This window comes from Struthio camelus, chromosome 3, assembly GCF_040807025.1.
Source record: "Struthio camelus isolate bStrCam1 chromosome 3, bStrCam1.hap1, whole genome shotgun sequence".
In the NCBI taxonomy this organism is placed as follows: domain Eukaryota; kingdom Metazoa; phylum Chordata; class Aves; order Struthioniformes; family Struthionidae; genus Struthio; species Struthio camelus.
This window is the reverse complement of record NC_090944.1, coordinates 118,819,678-118,841,077: the sequence shown is the minus strand read 5'-3', so window position 1 is coordinate 118,841,077 and position 21,400 is coordinate 118,819,678. Positions and strand designations below refer to the sequence as shown.

The following is a 21,400-nucleotide window of genomic DNA, read 5'->3' as shown; positions in this document are numbered from 1 at the left end:
TACGGGACAAAAGCCCGTAAAGGAAAGTGGAAGAAGGACAATGATCTGGATAACCAACTTCTGAAGCGCTCTCAAAGGAGTCTTCTTAATAAGTGGTTCTACCAAGATGTATGAAGAAAAATTTTGTTTCCTCTGGCCAGCAGCTTTACAAAAACACTTCTGTAAGCGCTGTTCTTGGAGAGCAAATCTTTTCACAGATCGGGTGAAGAGGCTAGGCCTGAAAGTGGACTTTGGGATTTTCTTTTCTTTTTGCAGAGCTCTAAATCAGCATATGCACAGACTTTACACGCAAAATCCCATCCCTTTTCAGCAGAGCATTTACGCTTTTGCAGAAAAAACTTGAAGTAGATGAACGTGGACATTATAGGCTCAAATTCTCTGGTGAACTGAGAGGGACTGTACTACTTTCGGGTGAAATTCAAAAGCATGACCATAGCTGCCTCTTTGACTTGAGGCTGAAATATCACAATTCCTAAGCAGAGAATATCACCTGGAAATCTCATAGTTTTGCCCAAGGTATCAAAGATACTCCAAAGGAACTCTTTTAAACTATTTAGCCCTCTTCAAATATGCGCAGCTCCTCTTTTTTGTATCAGGACATTCTGATTCTAAAAACGGTATGCAAGCCTGAGCAAAAACACGCATCGCAGTCACCATTCCTAAACGTTAGGGCAACTGAAGAATTTTTGAAACTTCATTCCAACATCACCCATCATTTCTGAGGGGTTCAGTGTCTCTTGGAATCAGTATCATCTCAATTTTGGTTCCTGGAAAAAACATGGAGCAAGTTTGCCTGAAACACATCGCTGGGAACATGAAGGAAAAGAAGGTGATTGAGAACAGTCAGCATGGATTTGCCAAGGGGAAGTCATGCCTGATAATCTGAGTGCCTTCTAGGATAAAATGCCTGGATTTGTGCATGAGGAGAGGGCAGTGGGCGTCGTTTACCTCGACTTTAGCAAGGATTTCAACAGTCTCCCCCCTACATCCCTCTATCCAAGTGAGGCCATTACTGTCTGAACAGATGGACAACCAGGTGAAAAGCTGGCTGCTTGGATGGTCAGGTTCTGAGGGTGGTGGTGGTTCATGGGTTGTACTGCGCCTGGAGGCGGTGACAAGCAGAGTACCATAGGGGTCTATCCTGGGACCTGTCCTGCTTGAAATCTTGATCCATGACCTGGAGGAAGCAACGGAGTGCACTCTCACCAAGTCTGCAGATGACATCAATCTAGGGAGAGAACAGCTGATACGCTTGAGGGCAAGGCTGCTACTCAGAAGGATCCAGACAGGCTGGAGGAACGGCCTGACAGGAACCTCACGAAATTCAAAAAGGACAAATGGGAAGTCCCGCACCTGGGAAGAAAGAAGCCCTGGCAATGACACAGGCTGGAGACTGGCTAGTTGAGGAGCAGCTCTGTTGAAAAGGATCCGGAGGCCTCGGTAGACAGCCAAGTGGTCTAATCTCACAGCCGACCCTGCTTTGAGCAAAAGACTGGACAAGAGACTTCCTTAGGACCCTTCCGACCTCAATTATTCTGAGATTCTATAAAAGGGATTGTATGATTGCCCGAACAGCAGTGGACTAGAGCATTTTAAGTATCTGACAACAATCCAAGAGCTTACTCTAGATTCAAGTCACAGATTACCCCAATCACATCAGCTGTGCACGTGCATCTTCTCATTTCAGTCGCAGAATTAAAAACAGATGGAGTTTGGTCCGTATTCTTGAAAGAACTTAGCCACAGAAACTGGCTTACTGTAGCCCAAAGCACCTTCAGACTTGGGATAAATCTCCTCGAGAACTAGTGATGAAGAAATTAGAATTCTAGCAGAGACAACAGTGATCCTGTGTTTCTAACACTGTCATTGATTGACAGAAGCATTCTCTTTCTCTTACTCCTCCAAGAGCTCAATGAATTCAAAGGTCAGGCATTTTGCTGATTAAAGTTAAATACAACTGAAACAGGCAAGAGCTTCTCCTTAGGGGATAAAGTAAAGTACCTCTGAGGCCTAACTGACCACTTGCTTTTTGCTGACAGATCTGACAACAGCTCTTACTGGAGACAGGTGCTTAACTGGCAGAAGGCAAGTAAGCCTATTTTGAGTTTATGGCCTTCCATCTAATCTCTGAGGAGCATACCAAGCATCAACACACCGGACAATTTTGCGCAAGCAGAGACTGACTTTTTTTTTTTTTTTTTTGTCTAACTCAGTAACCCAGAAAGGGGCAAGCTGCGAAACTCCAAAATGATTTCGTTGTGTCACAGAACCAGTAAAGGTTATCAGGATAAAGTCTGAACAAATTTCACCTGCTACCAGAACACCTACACTAACTCCTGGGGCAGGCAATAATAGCTTTTGTTCCTGTACACCAAGCCACTTAATCCCAGAGTAACCGTTCCTACTCAGCTCGGTACCTCAGAATACATTCTGTCTTTTTTCTTTTCATGCATCATTTGAGAAAACTTTCTTTTCAAAACAAAATTTGAGCCAGCAGTCGGTTTGCTTACATCAGTTTTCAAGTTCTGGTCAGGAGCGTGCTCCCAGCTGTCCTCACTTACCACACTGGTTCACATGGCAAAGCAGTATTAGAGCATAAACATGGAATTCCTTCTGGATGAAACTACATGGGAAGATGTGATCCTGTCTCCTTAATGGGCACTCCTTCATGGGTCCAGACTAGAACTAGTTCTAATTAAAGTCCCCAAAGCACATATAGTGCAGACATCAGGAGCTCTGCCTCAACTGTTTCAATTTACAAGTCTACTACTATTGCTCCACCCTACTATATAATGTAGGCATAAGTAGCTCCACAAAGTTTTCAAGCAATTCTACTCACTATAAATATTCTATTAATTCTGTGCATGGATACGGATAATATGTAGCTAAAAGCAAGTGAAATATTTTTAAACTAACCTCACTTGAGGTACTCTTGTTGCTTTCTTCTAAAAACTGTTGTAGGGTAACAACTTCACTTCCAGGAGAACCAGTTTTGCTCTGTTTTCCACGACCATCCAGGATTTCAGGCATTCTTTGCTGGAGCACAGGACTAGACCTGGTATGACCCTTCAAATACTGAATAGGACTGCTGCTGCTGCTAGACCAAGCCTCGTGTTCATGTAGCAGACTAAACTCTCCGCTGCTGTGACTCTGTGGCCTGCTTTGATTGTTACCTGCACCTGCTTTGGGGTAAACAGTGTTAAGTATTTGCTAACAAAAACACACGGAAGTTGTTAAACAGTATAATCTTACCCAGATCTGGAACATTCAGAGTCACTTAACAATAATTCCATTTAAAATACCAAAGAATCCAGTTGTCCCGTATGACTCAAACCAAATATACTATGAATACAGTTTCACCCTCTGGCTTATGTCTTACAGCTTTTCTAACATGACACGATAGCTTTTGAATAAAAAGAATACCTTTCACTTACAAACCGGGACTTCTATCAACACAGTACTATATTCTAAGAGGCTGAACATATAACTTTTCCTGTTCAGCTACACTGTAAAGTGGGACTCTAGTGTACTATCTTTGAGTCTTACAATAAATGAAATGCGAAAGACAGAACATAAAGAAAATATTTTCAACACAGTTCTTCAACAAGAGCTATTCTGAAATGGTACTTCTCCAACGGTTTGTGCTGTAACTTCTAATTTATTACAACTGTGATCTGAAGGAAGCATATGGCGTTATACGCCAAATGAATCCTACAGTAGAAATTCTCTTTGATTTTTCAGTAAACGTGAACTGAGTAAAGATACAAATATTGTAATATTTCCTACTTTGTGTTATTTCTAAGCAAAGAAAATAAATTTGAAGAAAGGTGAGTGGCTTACAGCAGAAGTTCCTGATACTCTGTATACAAACTGTGGTAAGACTTACCTCAGAGAATCTTTTATAGAAGAGAGTAATCAAATGGATAGAGGAAACAGTTGAATAAAAATCTCAAGTTTGCGTTCATCTCAATTGCCAAATAAACAGATACTATTGAACAAGTATAAGCTAAGAATATTAAGCATGTCGAATTGGCAGCATTCTACTCATATATCTCTAGCTAACAGCAGTTTTTAAAACTCATTGAATGGCCATTGCAAGCAACATAAAAATATGTCAAGTCTCATAATGTGTGACACTTATCTGGGATACTGCTAAATCCTGGAACATTATTCATTTTTCAAAAGCTGAATATGAAAGTTTATCCGACGGTATTACACATGCCATTTTGTCTAGTTTGTGTTGGACACTATACAGTTTCACAGTAGCAGTAGAGATTTTACAAAAAATGGAGTTATTCCTCTGCTTAGAGATAAGTGATTTTAAATTAATTGGGGGGGGGGGGGAATTACTGTTCTGTGACACTGTTGCTTGAGCTGGATTTGGTTTAAAATAGTTTTAAACTTATTAACATACGTTTAAAAAACCTATTTTTAATAACCTCTTCAATTGTTATTAAAAACATAATAAAGTCTTTAATATTTGTAATTTGGGGAATTAAGGTTATAAAATGTCCAAAGAAATAACATGCTGCGGTGCTTGGTTTTTTTAAAACATACAGAAGATCTTACAGAGAAACTAACGAAGTGAAGCATGGATGTAAATTCACCTACAGCATACCTTTGACTTCATGGAGTGAAGCATTGTTATTGCTATTGCTAGTGGATGTTCTGCCACTATCAAGGCTGGCTGGTCTGGAAGCTAAATGGAAAAATCAGGAGACGCCATGATGAACAAAAGTTTAGCAGGTGACACAGTACCTTTACATTCTGATCACAGAATGCTCTGAGGCAGGAATCATGCACTATTTCACAGGCTGAGCATGCCCCTTGTCAACAAAGTGGTGTTTCTTACAGATCAGAAAGCGAAGGGATTTCCAGGCAGTCCAAGAGGACACTTTAGAAAAGGGCACTATAGGAATAGTAAGGTACAAGGGAAAGGAAGAGAGAAATAGAGTGCATATTTAGAATTGAAACTGATTTGTTAGTGGGAAACCAGGATTTTACAGGTGGAAAGACTGGCATGCAGAAAGCTGCTCGTGATTAGGTCACTTACAACAGATTTGACAAGGAACCCTGCACATTGTTGAAATGCCACGAACAGGAGGAGCAAGAGCATCTGCACAGTTAATGTCCTGTACTCCTATCCAATACAAGGGAAATAATTGCACTGTTATTTCCAAAATGTTTGTGGCTCATACTGATTTTAAATACTTTTAGAAAAGAGTTAAGACTTCACTTTTAAGTAACCTATTATAGCATTCACTTCATAGCTTTGCTTGAAGAAATGTAGTTATTTTATAATGTACAGTACATGGCAAATTTAGATTTAACTGAACAATATACTCAAAAATCAGGCCACACTGGGATTTGTTTTTTTTACTATTGAAATTATAACTTCTTTTATTTTACTATTAACTCCAAACACAGTTTAAAAGGCAAAATACTTTGATCCTGTTCAGATGCACTTCATAGATGCTTTCTAGTAGAGATATACAACATCTAACTGAAACAGCAGTCTAAGAAGAAAGGAATAATCTGAAGAAATGATACCATACATTCAAGTGATAGGCAAATTATGGAAAACATGCTCACTTGTGACGATGCCATTCACTGGTGTGTGTGTGTTTTTTTTTTTTTTTTTTTGCAAGCGCCATGAACATTCACATAAGGTATCCTTAATTCATTTAAATAAAGTTCACATCTTACCATGAACTCTTGATCCTGTACTAGAATCATCACTAATACCTTGTGGACTTACGTCTTCAAAGGATGTAGTATCTATACACAATGACATAAAAGATGATGTAAAACAAAATTACTACAAAAAGATTGACATATTTATAATCCGTAAAATCTAATAAAAATAATTTTTGACCCAACCCATCTTCACTTATGTAACATTTCTGTAGGGAAAATTCGGAAGTATTTTACAGCTACCGTTATTGAACTTATTCAGTATCTCAGAATTGCAATTCAATTATTCACATTGCTTCTTGCTGAAAATCTTAAAACATATTAAAAAAAACACCAGGATTTATATGAAATTGCTGTTACACATAATCACATCACGGTGCAAAAAGCTTCTACCTATACCTTTATTATTTAGCAACTGCTTCGATCTGAAGCCTGTAGAAGAGTTGACAGTTGCAAAGTTGATAGCTGTAGTAGAGAAGGCCATAGCTCCCAATTCTTTTCTCCTTTTACCCGCAGATATATCATCAGGACCCTCCAGATGCTCAGAACTACCTGTCCACTGTCCTCCTGCTAGGACCATGGATTGCACCAGGTCATTCATGGCTGGGATGCAAATGAAAGCAAATGATCAGCATGGTCAATGTATTTGCTTTTGTTCTTATTTTGTATTGTAAAATGTTTGACAGTTTTCTAAGCATTAAAGCACACTGAATATTTTAAGGTACAAACACAAGATCACCCATGTTATGACATGCAATCAGCTCAATGCATGAGAGTGTTTTAAGTCAGAGACTTCTTTCAGTTCAGTATGGCTCTTAGAACTGATTTGATTAGGTAAAACTGCCATGCTTGTGCGGCAATGATATGTAATATATAAGTTAGAAGCTTTGATATGCTGTTTTGCAATGATAAAATGGAATGAATGAGGATAAAATGGCCAGAAATGCTAATACAATATAATGTCAACAATGATAAGGATCCTTGTACAGTGCAGGTTACTGCAGGGATGCTGTATTTTGCACAATAATAAATAAAAGGATCTGAAAAACATGAGATCTGATGATATTCACCTTTACTTCACAAAACTAGACTAAATCCTTCATTGAAAAAAAACAAAACAAAAACAAAACAAAAATTTTCACAAGAACGGAAGAATACCTGAAGAGTGACAGACCACCTTATATTTCTACTTTTTCTACACTCTCTTTAAAAGACACAAAAAATTGTAGTAATTGCTTAACAAATGGCTTATGAAATGTGTAATTTAAAACTATTTATATTAGAGTGCACTGTAAATTTATATACACATATGCACATGTATATAGAAAATATGCACAAATAGATGTAATCAAATGCACTGAATCTATATGTTTATATGCATGTGTCTGTGAGTGTAAATGTGTGTATGTGTGCGCACATACATAAAGTATTCAGTGCCAAAGTTTTTTAAAAAAAAAAAAAAAAAGAGGAGAGGGGAGGAAAAAAAAGAAAAGCTCCAGCTCCTTGTATTGTAGCAGGACTTGCACACTGCAAAATAGGTGGAAAAAAAACAGCGCAGTCCAGGGAGAGGTTAGTGAAAAATTAGTAATGGAAGCCAGTGTAGCCATTTAAAAGAAGCTGAACTGTCATAAAGTCTTACACATGGAGCGACGGTAGAAGGCCTTCATTTTGTCTTTTTCCTTCGGTCTGTTCCTCAAAAAGGGCAGTCTTTTCAGTGCAACCACTTTTATGTCATAGCATGAGGAAAAACGGAAACAGGGAAATGAAAGAAAAAAGGGAGAAGAACAGATGGAAGTTAAATGTTGAAACTAAGGACAGAAATGAATGTCTGAGTTTAAGCTATGTATGCTACGCTAAATACTATCATTCTCATGCTTCTGCGTGATAATGAAATATGAAAACTACACTATGAAAACTTTAATATACTCAGAAATGCACCCAAAACAACGGTGAAGTGTGTAATACAGTTCGAAAATTTTAACTGCCAAGTTCTTGAAAAATAATGTAACTTCTCTGCAGACACTTACACAAATTGATCTTTTCTACTATTTGAAAAAACACATTTCAACATAAAGTAGTAAAAAATGAAGCAATGAAGTAAAAAAAAAAGCTTGAAATCAAAGTATCTGTGAGTTAAGTAAACATCTACTTTAAAATATAGTCATATCGTTATTTTTTGAGATTAGGTCAGTGACTTTGGTACATTTTTTCCCCTGAATCTGTAATAGTAAAATTAATATTTTATGAATATTCATTTATTATATTATGTACTCTTTAACAATTTCTATCACCCACTGTTTTATATAAAAGTTATACAGATCTTATGTTCAAGCAGCTGTGTTTGAGTGCAGATATTTTAATATTTAACTGAAATAATCCACTTCATATCGGTAATAAAAATATTTACTAGCTGGAATGGTATACAAATTTAACTTTAAAATACCAAAAGTTAAAAAAAAAACCAAAAACCTAAATGAGACCATTGCTGAAACATTTTGGATGGAATTAGAAAAAACAACATACACAATATCAGGAAATAGAGAGTTAAAACCACAAATAGTATTCAAAGATAGGGGAGGGGAGGAAATAACAAATTAATCTTGTCCTTAGATTCAACTATTCTGCATTAGTAACTGATTACTGGCAGACACCTTCATCCTGATGAAGCATCAGATAAATGTGTCAGCTGACTGCCAAGGATACAGGAGCTACATGCAAAAAAAGGGGATGTAAGATTCAGAAAGAAATGCATAATGAAATGCTAAGAAGTTCTTATTTATGCAGATGTAAGAGCAGCGCAGGCCAGCCTGTCAGCCAAAGGTATGCCTATTTTACCTCTCCAAAGTGATTTCTGGGACAGGTGCTTTGTCATTTGCCTTGATTTTCTGTTCAATCAGTGGCTTATTATACAGCAGTTTATATTTTATACAAGCAGTATAGATGTATATATGTGTGCATGCATGTATGTATTTTTATTTTTATATATATATATATATATATACACACACACTTATATAAATGTATCACACACACACACGCATTTTTACCAGTGCACATGAACTACTCTGATACAAATAAATATTCCTCTCCATCATATTATTTTATGTTTGCACTTAGAGTTAGAAGTTTACTTTAGTCTTCAAAGAGTGTCCAGTAGCCCAAGTCCTAAACCAGAGCTCTGCCACACCGGGTGTTATACAAGTATAGGGTATAAAGACTGTCTCTAATATAAAGAAGAAAACGTATAATGAGAGGCTACAAGGGAGACAGTAGTGTTAAGACACATTTGTAGTTCTTTTTACAGAAGATTTTACATTGTTTTGATTTACTTGCTGTCTCCCACAATTAGCATTTTCAGCAGAGTTCTTCTAAAAGAAGTTCTTTGGTGCCCGCTTGTTCTTCTGGAACTGGCTTCAGCTACTCGGCCTCACAGCTCATGCCTGCCAGTTAACAGCAGTTCTGTGAAGCGTGACAGAACTTACCACACACAGAATACCTTTTCTCCGTTACCTACAAAACCTTCAGTGGGTACATATGAATTAGCTAGATCTGCTTCAGTGCTCTCCACTCTTGGGGGAGGAGCAGAGGGAGATCTCCTCCAATGCAACATGGCTCTAAAACATAGCTCAGAACACTATAGGAAAAACAAAAGCAATACATTTTACAGCTTCCGGTGCATGAGTAGCATAGTCTCAAGTGCCAAAAACAAAGGCAGAAGTTCTGAACACAATCGTATCTCGAACACAATTGTATCTAGATCAGAGAGCAACTGCAAGTATCTTGGTGTATTAGTTCCTTATGACATGGGGTGGGGAGGAACAGGGAGAAAAAGAAGTCCTTATGTGCTATCTACACACGATAGAAGTATATTAAGCATATATTTTAATCTTTGAATTATTCACTACATAATTAACAATATTTCTTTATCTCTAAGTACTTATAGGTACTTAAAAATAATCAGCTTTCTGATACGTTTTCTTCCAAATCAACAAGCACTGGTCCCTGAGAAAATAAGCTGAAAATGAGGCCAAAATAGATGATAACTGGCTAAAACAAAGGGGAGAGGCTGCTAACTCTCCCATAAAGGAAGTATGCATTTTGTCTATTTAGCTGTATATAAAAGCATGTCGCTTTGAACAGCTTCCCGCCAATACGAGGAACAGCATTAGACTAGTTTTCTAATAGATAAATAACTAAATAGTTTTAGCGCTAGTGACAAAGCAAGGAGGTAGTTTTGTTCCGTTTCTACTACTACTTGTTGCCCTGGTCAAACATGGTTATTTTGTTACTACTCTAATCTTGTATAGGCAAGATAATTTCTCTCTTGAAGTCCACCTTAATCTTGTTAAAAAGTTACCAGAGGATGGGCAAGAATCATTTGGGTCATCTCTGATTCTTGTTCGTTAACAAAGATCGCCACCAAAAGGACTGATTTATGGTCCTCAGCAACTGTACCTAACACAATACTTCAACTGCGGCTACTGATGTCCTGGGATGCTACACAAGGCTGCATCAAAATCTATCCTTCAGTAAAATGCATCCTTCTTGCGAGACTGCATAGTAATTACTGCACCAGATATGGCTAAAACATGACCTGCAAAAAAACATCATTGTAATGGCAGAGCTGCAGAAGAAAGAGTAACCGAAAAAACAGAAACATGAAATTTAGCCTAGTCAGTCATAGTTCTTCACATTTTAATTCCAACAGACTTTTAAAAACTGGGGATAGCAGAAGGACTATCTTGACCTCAAGCAACCATCTACTCAAAGAACTCCACTTATAATCAGTAACTTTTGGGCGTTCTGACAACATGTTCTAGCTTTCTGCGTGGAAAATGGACAGTAAGTATTGCACACTTCCTCCGCTGATCAGGAAATCGTGTTCTGTAAATCTACTAACCGTGTGCCAGAAACAGACAGTTTCTGGAATTCTGTTTGGATATATTAAAATCTCCAAATCATTCCACTCCTGAACACAAAAAAACATTAGGAAGACATCTTCTGAACGTTTTGATGGTAAACAATGGACCCCAGTAAACCTCTCTCACTTCCACTGTGATACAATGCACCTGCTGCTGGTACCATGATACCTCACTGTACTGCTTAAAGATGAAAGCTTAATTTCTTGGGACATGGTTGATAAGTTGAAATGTATGAAGTGGAAGCTAGCAAAAGTAATCTGTTTTTCTCCACAGGAAAAAAAAAAAAAAATCTTTTCTATGCAAAAGCTCAGAACAGTATCTCTCATCCCCTGATCCAACCAGGGCATGCAGCTATGAAAAGCAAAGGCGAAACTTTGCAACCAGAGACGCATACCATGTCCACACTGCCTGCAGGATTTCAGATTTGTGCTTTATGCATTCAGTCATACAAATGCCCCCCCCTTTCAAGAGGGTTCCTGGGACCAAAAAAGGCCTCCAAGCACTCCATGAATATAGCAACGGTGACAGTGGCAGGGGGGATCTATCCCCTATCTACCTGTGCGCTGAGAAAGCTGTGCTGTCAGAAGGATGCAAACGACCTCAGGTACTGTTTTTTTTCTCACAATGGTGTAACCTGATTTTTGTGCCAAGATCCCCGGTCCTTCTAAGAGTACATACAGGTCCCTCGAAAACTTTTGCATGCAAGGGTATCACGCATTACGTAAAAAGGCATTCTCTACCTTCGTCATCTTCAGAAGCAAATCTACAGATTTCACACAGTGAATCCATTTATCAGTGGTGGTAGCAGAATAATTCATTTTGGAATCGTTCTCTCTCCCTTCCTCTGATAGGTTTCCTCCCCGGAAACCTGTATGTCTCAAAGATCACTTGTGTCAGACACTCTGTCTTGTAGCTTTTAAGAATACAGCTACATTGTGCCAGAGTGACTGCAATTTGGGGAATGAAACTGTGCCTTCTCTTGCCTTCTGAAGGACATACAGGATAACCTTTCACCCGAACGCTCCCTCTCTAACTACCTCCATTCACAGACGCAAAAAATTAATAGACAAGTGTGGCAGAGAACCCTTCTCCTCCCTTACATAAAATTCCCTTCAGCCAGTATGAAAAGCCACAATGCTTGAACATCTGCATAGGCAGGAGGCAACTTACAGATCTTCTTTCCTGTAATGTCTTTCAATGGAAGCCACTACCACCAAGTCACTTTTTGGAGAAAAGAAATAAGCCATAATACCTCAATATTTACCATTTAGTGTCATCCGAAAGGCAGAAGAAAGAGACTGCAAAACGCACACCGCTACCGGCGCTTCTTGCACTGAGATAGTCTCCTCTTAACTTCGTCAGACACAAACTGTCTCAGTAAGATCGTCAGCGCTGACTATGCACCTAATTTATCCAAATCCTATCAAAAACCTGTTGTTTCTGAGGTGGCCTGTAATGGAGGGTTAGAATCCAGAACCCTTCCAGCTTGTGGAGAAATAAACGGGGATTAAAGGGAATATGAACGAGGTCCATGGAGTAAAACATTAATGAGGTCTGAATAACTTCACACTTCTTTCGAAGATCAGCCACCGTAACAAGGAAGAACACTGCATCATTCCTTGTAACGTGGTTTCTTCAGAAGGACCTCAGATTTATTTAGCAAGAGGGACTGGGTAAAGTATCTGCTCACTGATATGAAAAAGGAAAAGTCATCACATAAATGAAAAAATGAGCCTAGACTTACTCCAATAACTAGAAGCTGCTGTATGCAGCCAGCTTCGGAATGCAGTTGTCCTAGGTTCCTCGCAAAGGATATTGGAAACTGTAGAGTGTCGATTAGCCTAACCAAAATCTGAACCATCCTTTGGAGCTGCCTGTCTCCATCTAAAGAGTAACGAGGGAATCTACACTGACTGAGCTTTTAAATTAGACTTTGGGGAAACGCCTGAAGTTAGACAGGATGAAGCCCAACCAAAACCACTATTTTGATTACGTGAGTTAAGACTGCTTTATACACCTCTAACAAATAGCACAAGGAAATGAAATAGGAGGCACCAAATAAAAATCTAGGTTCATTACTAGCATCATCCGACAGAGTACAATTATAACTCTACTATGGGAAAGTAAAGAGCCTTTCAACATGCTGATCTTTATGTATCTCACCATCAGAAATGATCAAAACCTCCCAGGAGTCACTTCTCCAAACACAGCAGGACTAATGTAGGACACTAACCGCTCCTACTAAACCACCTTCACAGAGCTCCACAGACAAGTGGTGTAACTGCTACTGATGTGTTGAGTACCTCAGTTACTATGATGCTGCCAGACAGTCATGGAGTACCGCTCCTGAGTTTGTTGAATGGTTTCACAGGATTCCATTTAATTGATTTTAAAATATATGTGTATATGCATATATGTATATATATATATATATATATAATTGTCCATAGATAAACAGCTTTGCTCAAGACAAGCGCATTCAACCTCTCTCACTCAGCTTCCTTCTTCACAAGTGACTAGATGTACTACGTTATTTCTCCCAGCAAGATAGATTTTTTTTTTTTTTTTTAATATCCTAGAATCCTATCCATTAGCTGAGGCAACATTCCTGAAAAAACGCTAAATGTCAATTGATACAAAAATAAATAAATAAATTCTTTTTGTACTAGTAAGACCAAGGAAACAGAAAAAAGCAATTTAGGATTGGCCTGGCTGGTTACCGGTCTGGCTGAGTTACAAGCTCTGGCTACATAAGAAAATTAGTGCAGGCAACAGATGATCTGTTGAGCGGAACAGTGCTGAGGACATGCTATCCACACTACGCGTATTTTAAGGTTTGTATTTAAGTTTGTTTTCTTAAATGTGTGGGGGGTTGGTTTGTTTTTGATTGGAAGTTGGAGATTTTTTTTTGCTTTACTTGAGAGCATTTCTAGTTCGGCCTCGTAGACTGAAAAGCATTAGATGCACTCCTGAAAACCTATTCAGTTTATCTGGAAAGAATCCATGCCCTTTAAAAGACTGCTCTGTAATAGGTGCATCTCAATTGTCCACTGGTAACATAACAACTGGCTACAGTTGATCTTTTGATCAGCTTACGCTGAAGAACGCTAAGCTTTCCATATTGATAAGTCAGCAATGAAAGTAATAAGTATTCTCAAACTTACTATTTTCTGCAGTTATTTAAAAAATACAAATCTGATTTTAAGATTCCCTGAAGTAGTGCTTTCAGATGCTTTTAATTCTGACTAAGCTCATGCCATAAGCTCAAAAGAAAAAAAAATACGTCTCAAGAACTTTAATCATTTCTAATACAGCAAATTCATAGCTGAGACAAAAAATGGAATACCAACCTGATGTGTTTTGAAACTCGAGACATTACATTTTAAAATGGTATTTTAAAGTTTTTACGTGACTGTTAATACACATGTATACTGATGCTTTACGGGTGCAACCAACTCTCTTGGCGCATCATTAATAAAATAGAATCGTTACAACTTGATAACTTGACTGCAACACTACCTCTCAAATTACTAGAAATTTAATTGTTCATGATCCTACAAATAGTGGATAACAAAAGAAACAGATACACATGTACGTGCTTCACAGAATCTGGCCTTTCATACTGCGGGGATCCTTGCAGGACTGCCGTCAGGCTCGTTCGATTTCAGTGAATTGTGTTGGGAACATCCAAATCTCACCTCAGTACCACTCCTCAGCCTCTCCCTCCTAAGTTTCTAATTCTCTCTTTAGGATCAGTAACAATTCAGATCTTTTTAACAGTTCATGTCCCTATGTAAAGTCGTCCTATTGCATTCTAACACGTCGCCAAAAATCTTCATCACTGATTTTTGAGAGACGCTGGAGGAATATCTTCAGACAGAAGATCTTCTGAACAACTAAAGGACGTCAGTGCAGCCACAACTTGGACAGGCACTTTCAAAGACAAGGGGAAGGATTCATACTGGGACAAGAAGAAGAAACAAAGCAGGACACAAGTGGTGGCAGCTTTTGATATTCTATCCAAATTTCTGCGTTTCTGTTCCAATAACACTGACAAGTTCATCTTCCCTAAGTACTGCAAATATATCTTAACATTTCTATTTAGAGCTACAGAAATGCTAAAAACTAGTATCTACCCAAACACTGGAGGAGTCTGAAGCCAGTATAAATTTTGTCAATAAATGAATAAATGAATTCCAGCTCAGTTCCTAAAGACTTTCAAATTATCTTTAAAAAAATTCCAAACCACGTAGGCTTTTCTGAGCACCCCTTACTTTTCAATCACAATCGGAAAGACATTTAACCAAAGAGTACTAAAAGAGAAAAAACGTTCTGCAGTACTTACTACTACTCTTTTTGGTCCCCAGCGTCTGGCCATCTTCAAGAGAGTTTGAGCCCACGGAGGAGCTATCCTGACTGTCCTGGTGGGGCAGCTGAAGAAATCCTTCACTGGATTCTGAACGGGTAGGTGTGAGGGTCAGAGACTTCAAACGCTCCCGGTTAACATCTTTCTTCGACTTTATCAGCTTCCTCATTTTCAGAGTAATCCAGTTGCCTCTCCTGTTAGCAATAATACAGTGCAATACATTTACCGCATCTGCAATACATTACTTTTGTCTTCATTTTTTCTTAATTTGTATGCGAGAACACAGACATGATTCTGCTCCCCCAAAGTTAAAGGAAAACTTTACTTTCACCTGGAACAGAATGGGTATTCTGGGATTTAGATTTATGTTTATAACATATTCAAGCAGTACCTTCTTGGGGGGGATGGCTCGTAAAATTTATACTGATCCATTATCTTCTCCTCCAATTTCTCCTTCTGCCGCCTCAATTCATTTAACTTATCACTGTAAACAGAAATTAATTACAACGTATACTTCCGAAACGTACACATTATGTGTGTGAAGCATGCTCCTCTGGATATCTGAAAGCTGACATTTTCATGAGGAATTCTTATATAATATTTATTTTTCTTGTTGAAAAAAGTCAAGAAAGAGGGATGCAGAAAATTCTCAGTCTTACGATTAACAGTGATACATAACTGTAAAAATTTTCATTGGCTGTTAATATACAATCAGTATATATGCCTTACTATTAAAAATAGGCAGCAACAGAATTGTTCAAATGAATACATTTTCTTTTCTCTCAAATGCACTAAAAAAAGGTTACAGTTTTCAAAAAAAACCTAGGATCTTTGTTTGTAATAGAATGAGGGAGCAATAACATTTTTCATTAGACATTTACCTCAACAATGAAACCAGTCGCACTGATTCGTTATAGCTAAAAATATAATGTCCCTAGTTTAAATTATTTACTTTTAAAATTTTATTTTAAAAGAAGAAACTTTTCCTAAGTAGCACATGCATCATTCCTATATAAAACAAAAGCTGTTTTTACTTCTAGGTATTAGTGTGACTGCCCTCATCACAATAATTTCATTATTTTTACTACTCACATGTACTGTCTTTGTTCTACATGGAAGAGATCCTTGCTTTCCATATTTTGCTCAAGTAATGTTCTATTCTGTAGCATTAATGTCTGAATTTGATCTAGTAAATGTCTGTTTTCCTCCTCCAGATTTCCTTTAAGCTGGCTAAGCAACTGTTAAAACATATGAAACAGTGCATGCATATAAAGTGAGCACATTTGACACACAGATAATGAGATTATCAAGAGAACTTAAGCAGGTCTGTAAAGGATAGTCAGCTCAGATAAAAAACCTTAACTAAGTTATGACTCAACTGATAAAAGCCTCTTTGACACTTTAACTAGCTTAATACAGTTCACCTAACACACGAGCCCCAATTTTAAAATATGGAAGAGTCAGGAAATTTACTTCAGTTCAAACTTCTTGTATCACTATGGATCATATAACAATGGGGGGGGGAGGGGGAGAGGAAAGGAAGGAAGCGTTTCCCTTCATTTTTTAGATGAGCTTTAAATTGCTGTATTGGATTGAGAATGTGACTACAATTTGAATTAGGTTATACTTCTTCGTAAGTACGACTTTTCTAAGGGTCTTATCACAGAATTATTAGATAAAAGCCACAACCAACCGAACAAAATCTTATATTCAGAAGAGCTGAGCACTCTTAACTCCTGTTGGCAACAGCTCTACACATGTAAAACAAAGAGTACCTCCGGCAAATTCATCTGTCTTCAAACCTACTTTGTTATCTATAAAGCAAAGGAGTAACTTTCAAATACTTCAAATGATTTTATGGATCTAAAAATACAATTATGTAAGTATAATAAATATTTCAATAACACCCATTAAAAAAGGGCATGATTCTTACATACCTCGCATTGATTATTCAGTTTTGTAGATGTAATATCCAGTTGTTGGTACTGTTCTTTGAGTTTAGAAAACTCAGCTTCTAACCGTGTTTGTTCTAGTTTGGAGTTGTTCAATAATGTTTTCAAATTCTTATGATCGGTTTGCAGGACTTCATTCTCTCTCAAGAGCTGACTATACGTATGAGTAAGCCTGGAATGGAAAGATGCCATAAAAGAATACACGCAGATAAAAGGAAACATATTCGTGATCAACATTCTCTCTGAAAGATGAAAATGCCATCGTTTTTGGCTACTACAGTGCTGGACTACATACTCCCTAGAGCACAGAAAAACATTTCTTAGTATCACAAGCTGTAGGTAATCATCTCTTAAATCTAAATGCTCTCAGATAGGCATGCATTCTGCTTTTAAGTAAATTAGACATTCTGGGTTTTTAAAACCCAGCATTTTAAAAAGATCAAGTAGATTTCTAAACAAGGACATAACAACTAATTTTAAGATGTTGTTTTTCCAAAAAAAAAAAAAAAAAAAAAAAGAATCTTAGCTCAGATTTCTTGGCAACACGGAGTAAGAAGTAAACAGGAATGATCCAAACTTCAAAGCCTACGGAGGCTTGATAGGAACTCTCAGGCTCCACTGTTCCTTCAGGGAGCCACCACCTCCCCCTCTAGCAACAATCTCTAGTTCCAGCTAATACTCCTCATGCAATAACACAGGTAAGCGCGGTTTAACTTTGAGCCTCTTGGCCCTAAGAACAGCTCTTATTTCCCTTCTCGAGAGGAGAGGGGAATATAAGCTGAAAGTACCACGTTACATAATTAATCCCATTCATTTCAACTGGACTACTTAAAAAGCGAGCTATACCTCAGTTGCAGGGGTGAGGCAGGCCTTCATCCCCAACACTGCATTTCTATTCCTACTGGCATTAACCTCAGACTGTGAAACGCCTAATGGGCAGGATCACTGCGTAGCTTGCTCCTTCTAGAGCTCGTATCCACACTGCATAGTATCTGGGCCTGGGATTCCTTTGGACATGATGTGGAATTCAGTATTTAGCTTAGGATATAACAATTATTGTCTGGGTTTAGTTTTTTCTGTGTCAATACACAAACAGATCGGAGTTTCTATAAGGCATGCATCTCATGCATCCTGAGGTGCAGCACCAGATATTTAGAAATGTGAGAGGATGCGATGCCTGTTTGGATAGTGCTAGAGGTCTGTGTAGGTGAAGGAAGCCAAACCTTGCATACTCTCGTCCATACTGCCTTTACAGAATCATCCCAGTAACGCTCTACTTCCAGAACTACACCTACCCATTACCTCAGAGGAATCTACCTGACTCACTCTAAGAGAGCACTCCGAATTCTGCTAACATACATATTAGACTTTTGCTTTACCTATCATTTTCATCACGAAGTCTTCTGTACTCTGCTGCCACAGTTTCATGTTTTTCATTTTGCTGCAGCATCTTCTCCTGTTCTGCCTTGAGTACTTTCTCCAATTCTTCTAACTGCACTTTCTGCTTCAGCAACTGATTGTACCTGTCAACAAATATCTCACTTAAATTGGTGGGGGAGGGGGGGAAACACAGCTACAAGAAAATACGGAGAGTTTTAGAAACAAGAAATTTTCAAAATTTTTAAGATCTTAATGCCATATTTAACACTAATTTTATTCATATTATTTATATATTATGTTTTGTTTTTTTTCCTGATGTATCACAGACTTAATTTTAATATATATTAATACTTACCTATCTTCTAAGTCCTTATGCTCCACCTCCAGATTTTTGTGTGCGGATTTAAGGCTTCCATGTTTAGCAATCAGAGATTCATACTCAGATGCTTGGCGTTCATGCAGGTGTTCCAGTTTTTCATGATCTTTGAGAAGTGAATCATACAATGATTTCAGATCCTCACGCTCCTTGAGTACAGATTCATTTTCATTTTCTAAAGTTGACTGCTGGATCAACAGTTGTGCATTCTGATTCATAAGAGATGTACTCTGAGAATTAAGGGTGGAATTTTCAACCTGCAGTCACGAACAGTTGACAAGAGTTGTAAATTAGTTTCATACATAGGGTCATCAAGTCAATTTCTTTCTACCGAAAGATTTCATGAGGGTTTAATTCTTAGCATCTCAGCAACTTTCTAATTATTTCCTCATCCAACAAACTTCAATAGCAAAGACTTTTTTCTTATACCTAAACAGACAATTTAATTCCAATTCGTACTTTCTTAAGAACGTTCTTATGGCAGTATTTCAAGAAAGCACTTAAGCATATGCTTAAAACAACACAAGAAAAAAACAGCAAATGATTGTTTACTTTCAAATATCTTTAAGTGCTATCCAGATGAGAGGTGTATTTTTTTCTTCTCCTCAATGACAGCTCTAAGATCAAAGTACCTTGGAGAAATGGATCGTCAGTGACCCTCTCATCACATGAGCCAAATCTGCGATATGACTAAAATAAAAGGAACTTCCGTATTGTCATAAAAGAACATTCCATAGTGCACAGAATCTGTTGTCACCCTAAAATCCTTATTATGCCCACAGAGCCATTACAATGAGACTTCAAACAGTAGCATGTATTTAACAGAAAGAAAAGGAAGTGTAGTAACAGCACCTGAAAGGAACTACACATATTCTCATTACTGAGGAACTGCCATTCACATTCTCTTCCACCAACAATAATGTCAGTTGATGGCTTTATGTGTGTTGTGAGATCTGACTGAAAGTGCTCTTCTCATGCAAGAGTATTTTTTCCAGCAATGATTTCAGTACTGTATTAATGTCCATTAACACATTAAAATCCTGAACATTTCACAGAGATATAAACATCTTTACTTTGTGTGCCCCTGAACAGAATAAGCTAATCCACTCTTGGGATTTCCTAAACAATTTAGGACACCTAAGGTGCTTGTCATATGACCTGTATTAGGCTAGTCTCCTCCTCTTTCCTATTCAAGAAATGAAGAACAAACTACTGAGGCTTCTAATACCCTCTGGGTATCCACTAAGGAAAAGAAAAACAAAACAAATAAACTATCACTCTGTGCATGCACAGGGTAACAGCACTGCATGCTGTTACTACAAACAAACCCCTTTCTGTTGGAACTGCAGCGCTCCTTGTTACGGATGATAAAGCGGGAAGCTTTCACTAGCAACGAAGTAATGTCTGATGTGGACTATATGCTGTGAAACTTCTCAGACTGAATTCCCAGTTCGATTTAGTTCAGAATTAGCAGCTATCCCTTAAGGCATCCTTTCTCTGTACATTCCTGGTGGGTATCACGAAGAATACTAAAACCACAGTTGTCTAAGAACAGTCTAATGTAGCCTACGTAGATTAGCTTAGCTTGTGTTTCGGATTCAGTTACATTTAACCGCTCTTAATTTTCATGAACACGTTTCACCTTCAAATTTTGATTTCTTTTCTCTTTCGTTTGCTGAATTCACAAGGGCTGTGTGCAAGTATCACAGAAGAAGTGGTGACTGAAGAGACCCTGCGTCTGTGTTTGCATCTCATTTCTCCCCCAAATCCCACGGAAACTGAGCAATAATATCCTGTCCTTGCACTCCCGTTCAGGTTCCCACCTCTACCCCTGTTAGTGATGTATTTTCTTCACAAAGGAGAACAGTTCTGTAACTATTGCAGTCACTGAACCAATGGAGCTCTAATGCTCCAAATCGCTTTGGGCCTGCTGTTGGCCAAAAGCCTTACTGAGCACAAGTCCCCAGCTACGCATGTCAATCAACAATACCTGGGACCCACGGTAGCATGATAACTGATTTGAGAAAACCCTATGTGAAGAACAGCGTAATTCCATTGAGATGGTAATTAGTAACAGAGTAAGCATCCAACAGTCTGCTACTGAACTCTTTCTGAAATAAAATGGAACATGCAAACCAACGACAAAGCTCTGCAGTTAGCAGGGACTTTAAGCGTATTTTAGCAATGGGACTGTATTTCTTATCTCAGCATGTTTCCTTTCAAAGATGGAGTTGCTAAATAGAGGCATCAGCTTGCAACTTCCATTGTAGCACCAGCTAACACTTGGTTTACTCTTTATATCGCAAGTCCAAAATACTTTTCTACTTTCTGGCTTATTTAAACAGACTCCTCTGAGGAAAATGAGACTATATTTCTTGGTTTTATCTCATTTAGCCTTCAAGCTCTGCAGCTATTTAGCAAAAGACATCATTACAAAGATGAAAGAATCATTTTGCTATTCTCCGAAGTCCTACAGCATAATGCTGTATGGGAACGACACTTAAAAGCCCAATAAATAATGTAGAATTGTTTCTGTTTTGCTATAGAGTTGTCTCGCAACTTGCTTGACGTTATGAGCAGAACACTGAATTCGTAAGTTGGGGGAAGCATTCCCTTTCCAAGGCTGCTGGGTAAAACAACATCCTGTCACCCCCCAGCTACTAAAATCATATTGCTTGATGAGGTTCAGCACAAATAAGTAACTAAATAA

The 21,400-nt window shown here is 38.0% G+C and overlaps 1 protein-coding gene across 16 annotated transcripts in view; it reads right to left on the bottom strand.

Annotated features, from left to right (window-relative positions):
• The window catches only part of CCDC88A (coiled-coil domain containing 88A), a 106,629-nt gene that overhangs the window by 7,108 nt on the left and 78,121 nt on the right, over positions 1-21,400 (bottom strand). For 3 of the 16 annotated variants that reach the window (XM_068939930.1, XM_068939918.1, XM_068939919.1), the window contains exons 21-32: positions 18,670-18,947; positions 18,314-18,457; positions 16,920-17,106; positions 16,075-16,220; positions 15,374-15,466; positions 14,962-15,176; positions 7,334-7,417; positions 6,094-6,297; positions 5,707-5,778; positions 5,054-5,140; positions 4,619-4,699; positions 2,917-3,182 (exon numbers count right to left, since the gene is read on the bottom strand). In XM_068939930.1, the coding sequence (XP_068796031.1) occupies positions 2,917-3,182; positions 4,619-4,699; positions 5,054-5,140; positions 5,707-5,778; positions 6,094-6,297; positions 7,334-7,417; positions 14,962-15,176; positions 15,374-15,466; positions 16,075-16,220; positions 16,920-17,106; positions 18,314-18,457; positions 18,670-18,947 (1,857 nt within the window). The remainder of the gene's footprint in view (positions 1-2,916; positions 3,183-4,618; positions 4,700-5,053; positions 5,141-5,706; positions 5,779-6,093; positions 6,298-7,333; positions 7,418-14,961; positions 15,177-15,373; positions 15,467-16,074; positions 16,221-16,919; positions 17,107-18,313; positions 18,458-18,669; positions 18,948-21,400) is intronic. The other 13 variants (XM_068939932.1, XM_068939922.1, XM_068939933.1 and 10 more) reach the window with 9 other exon arrangements.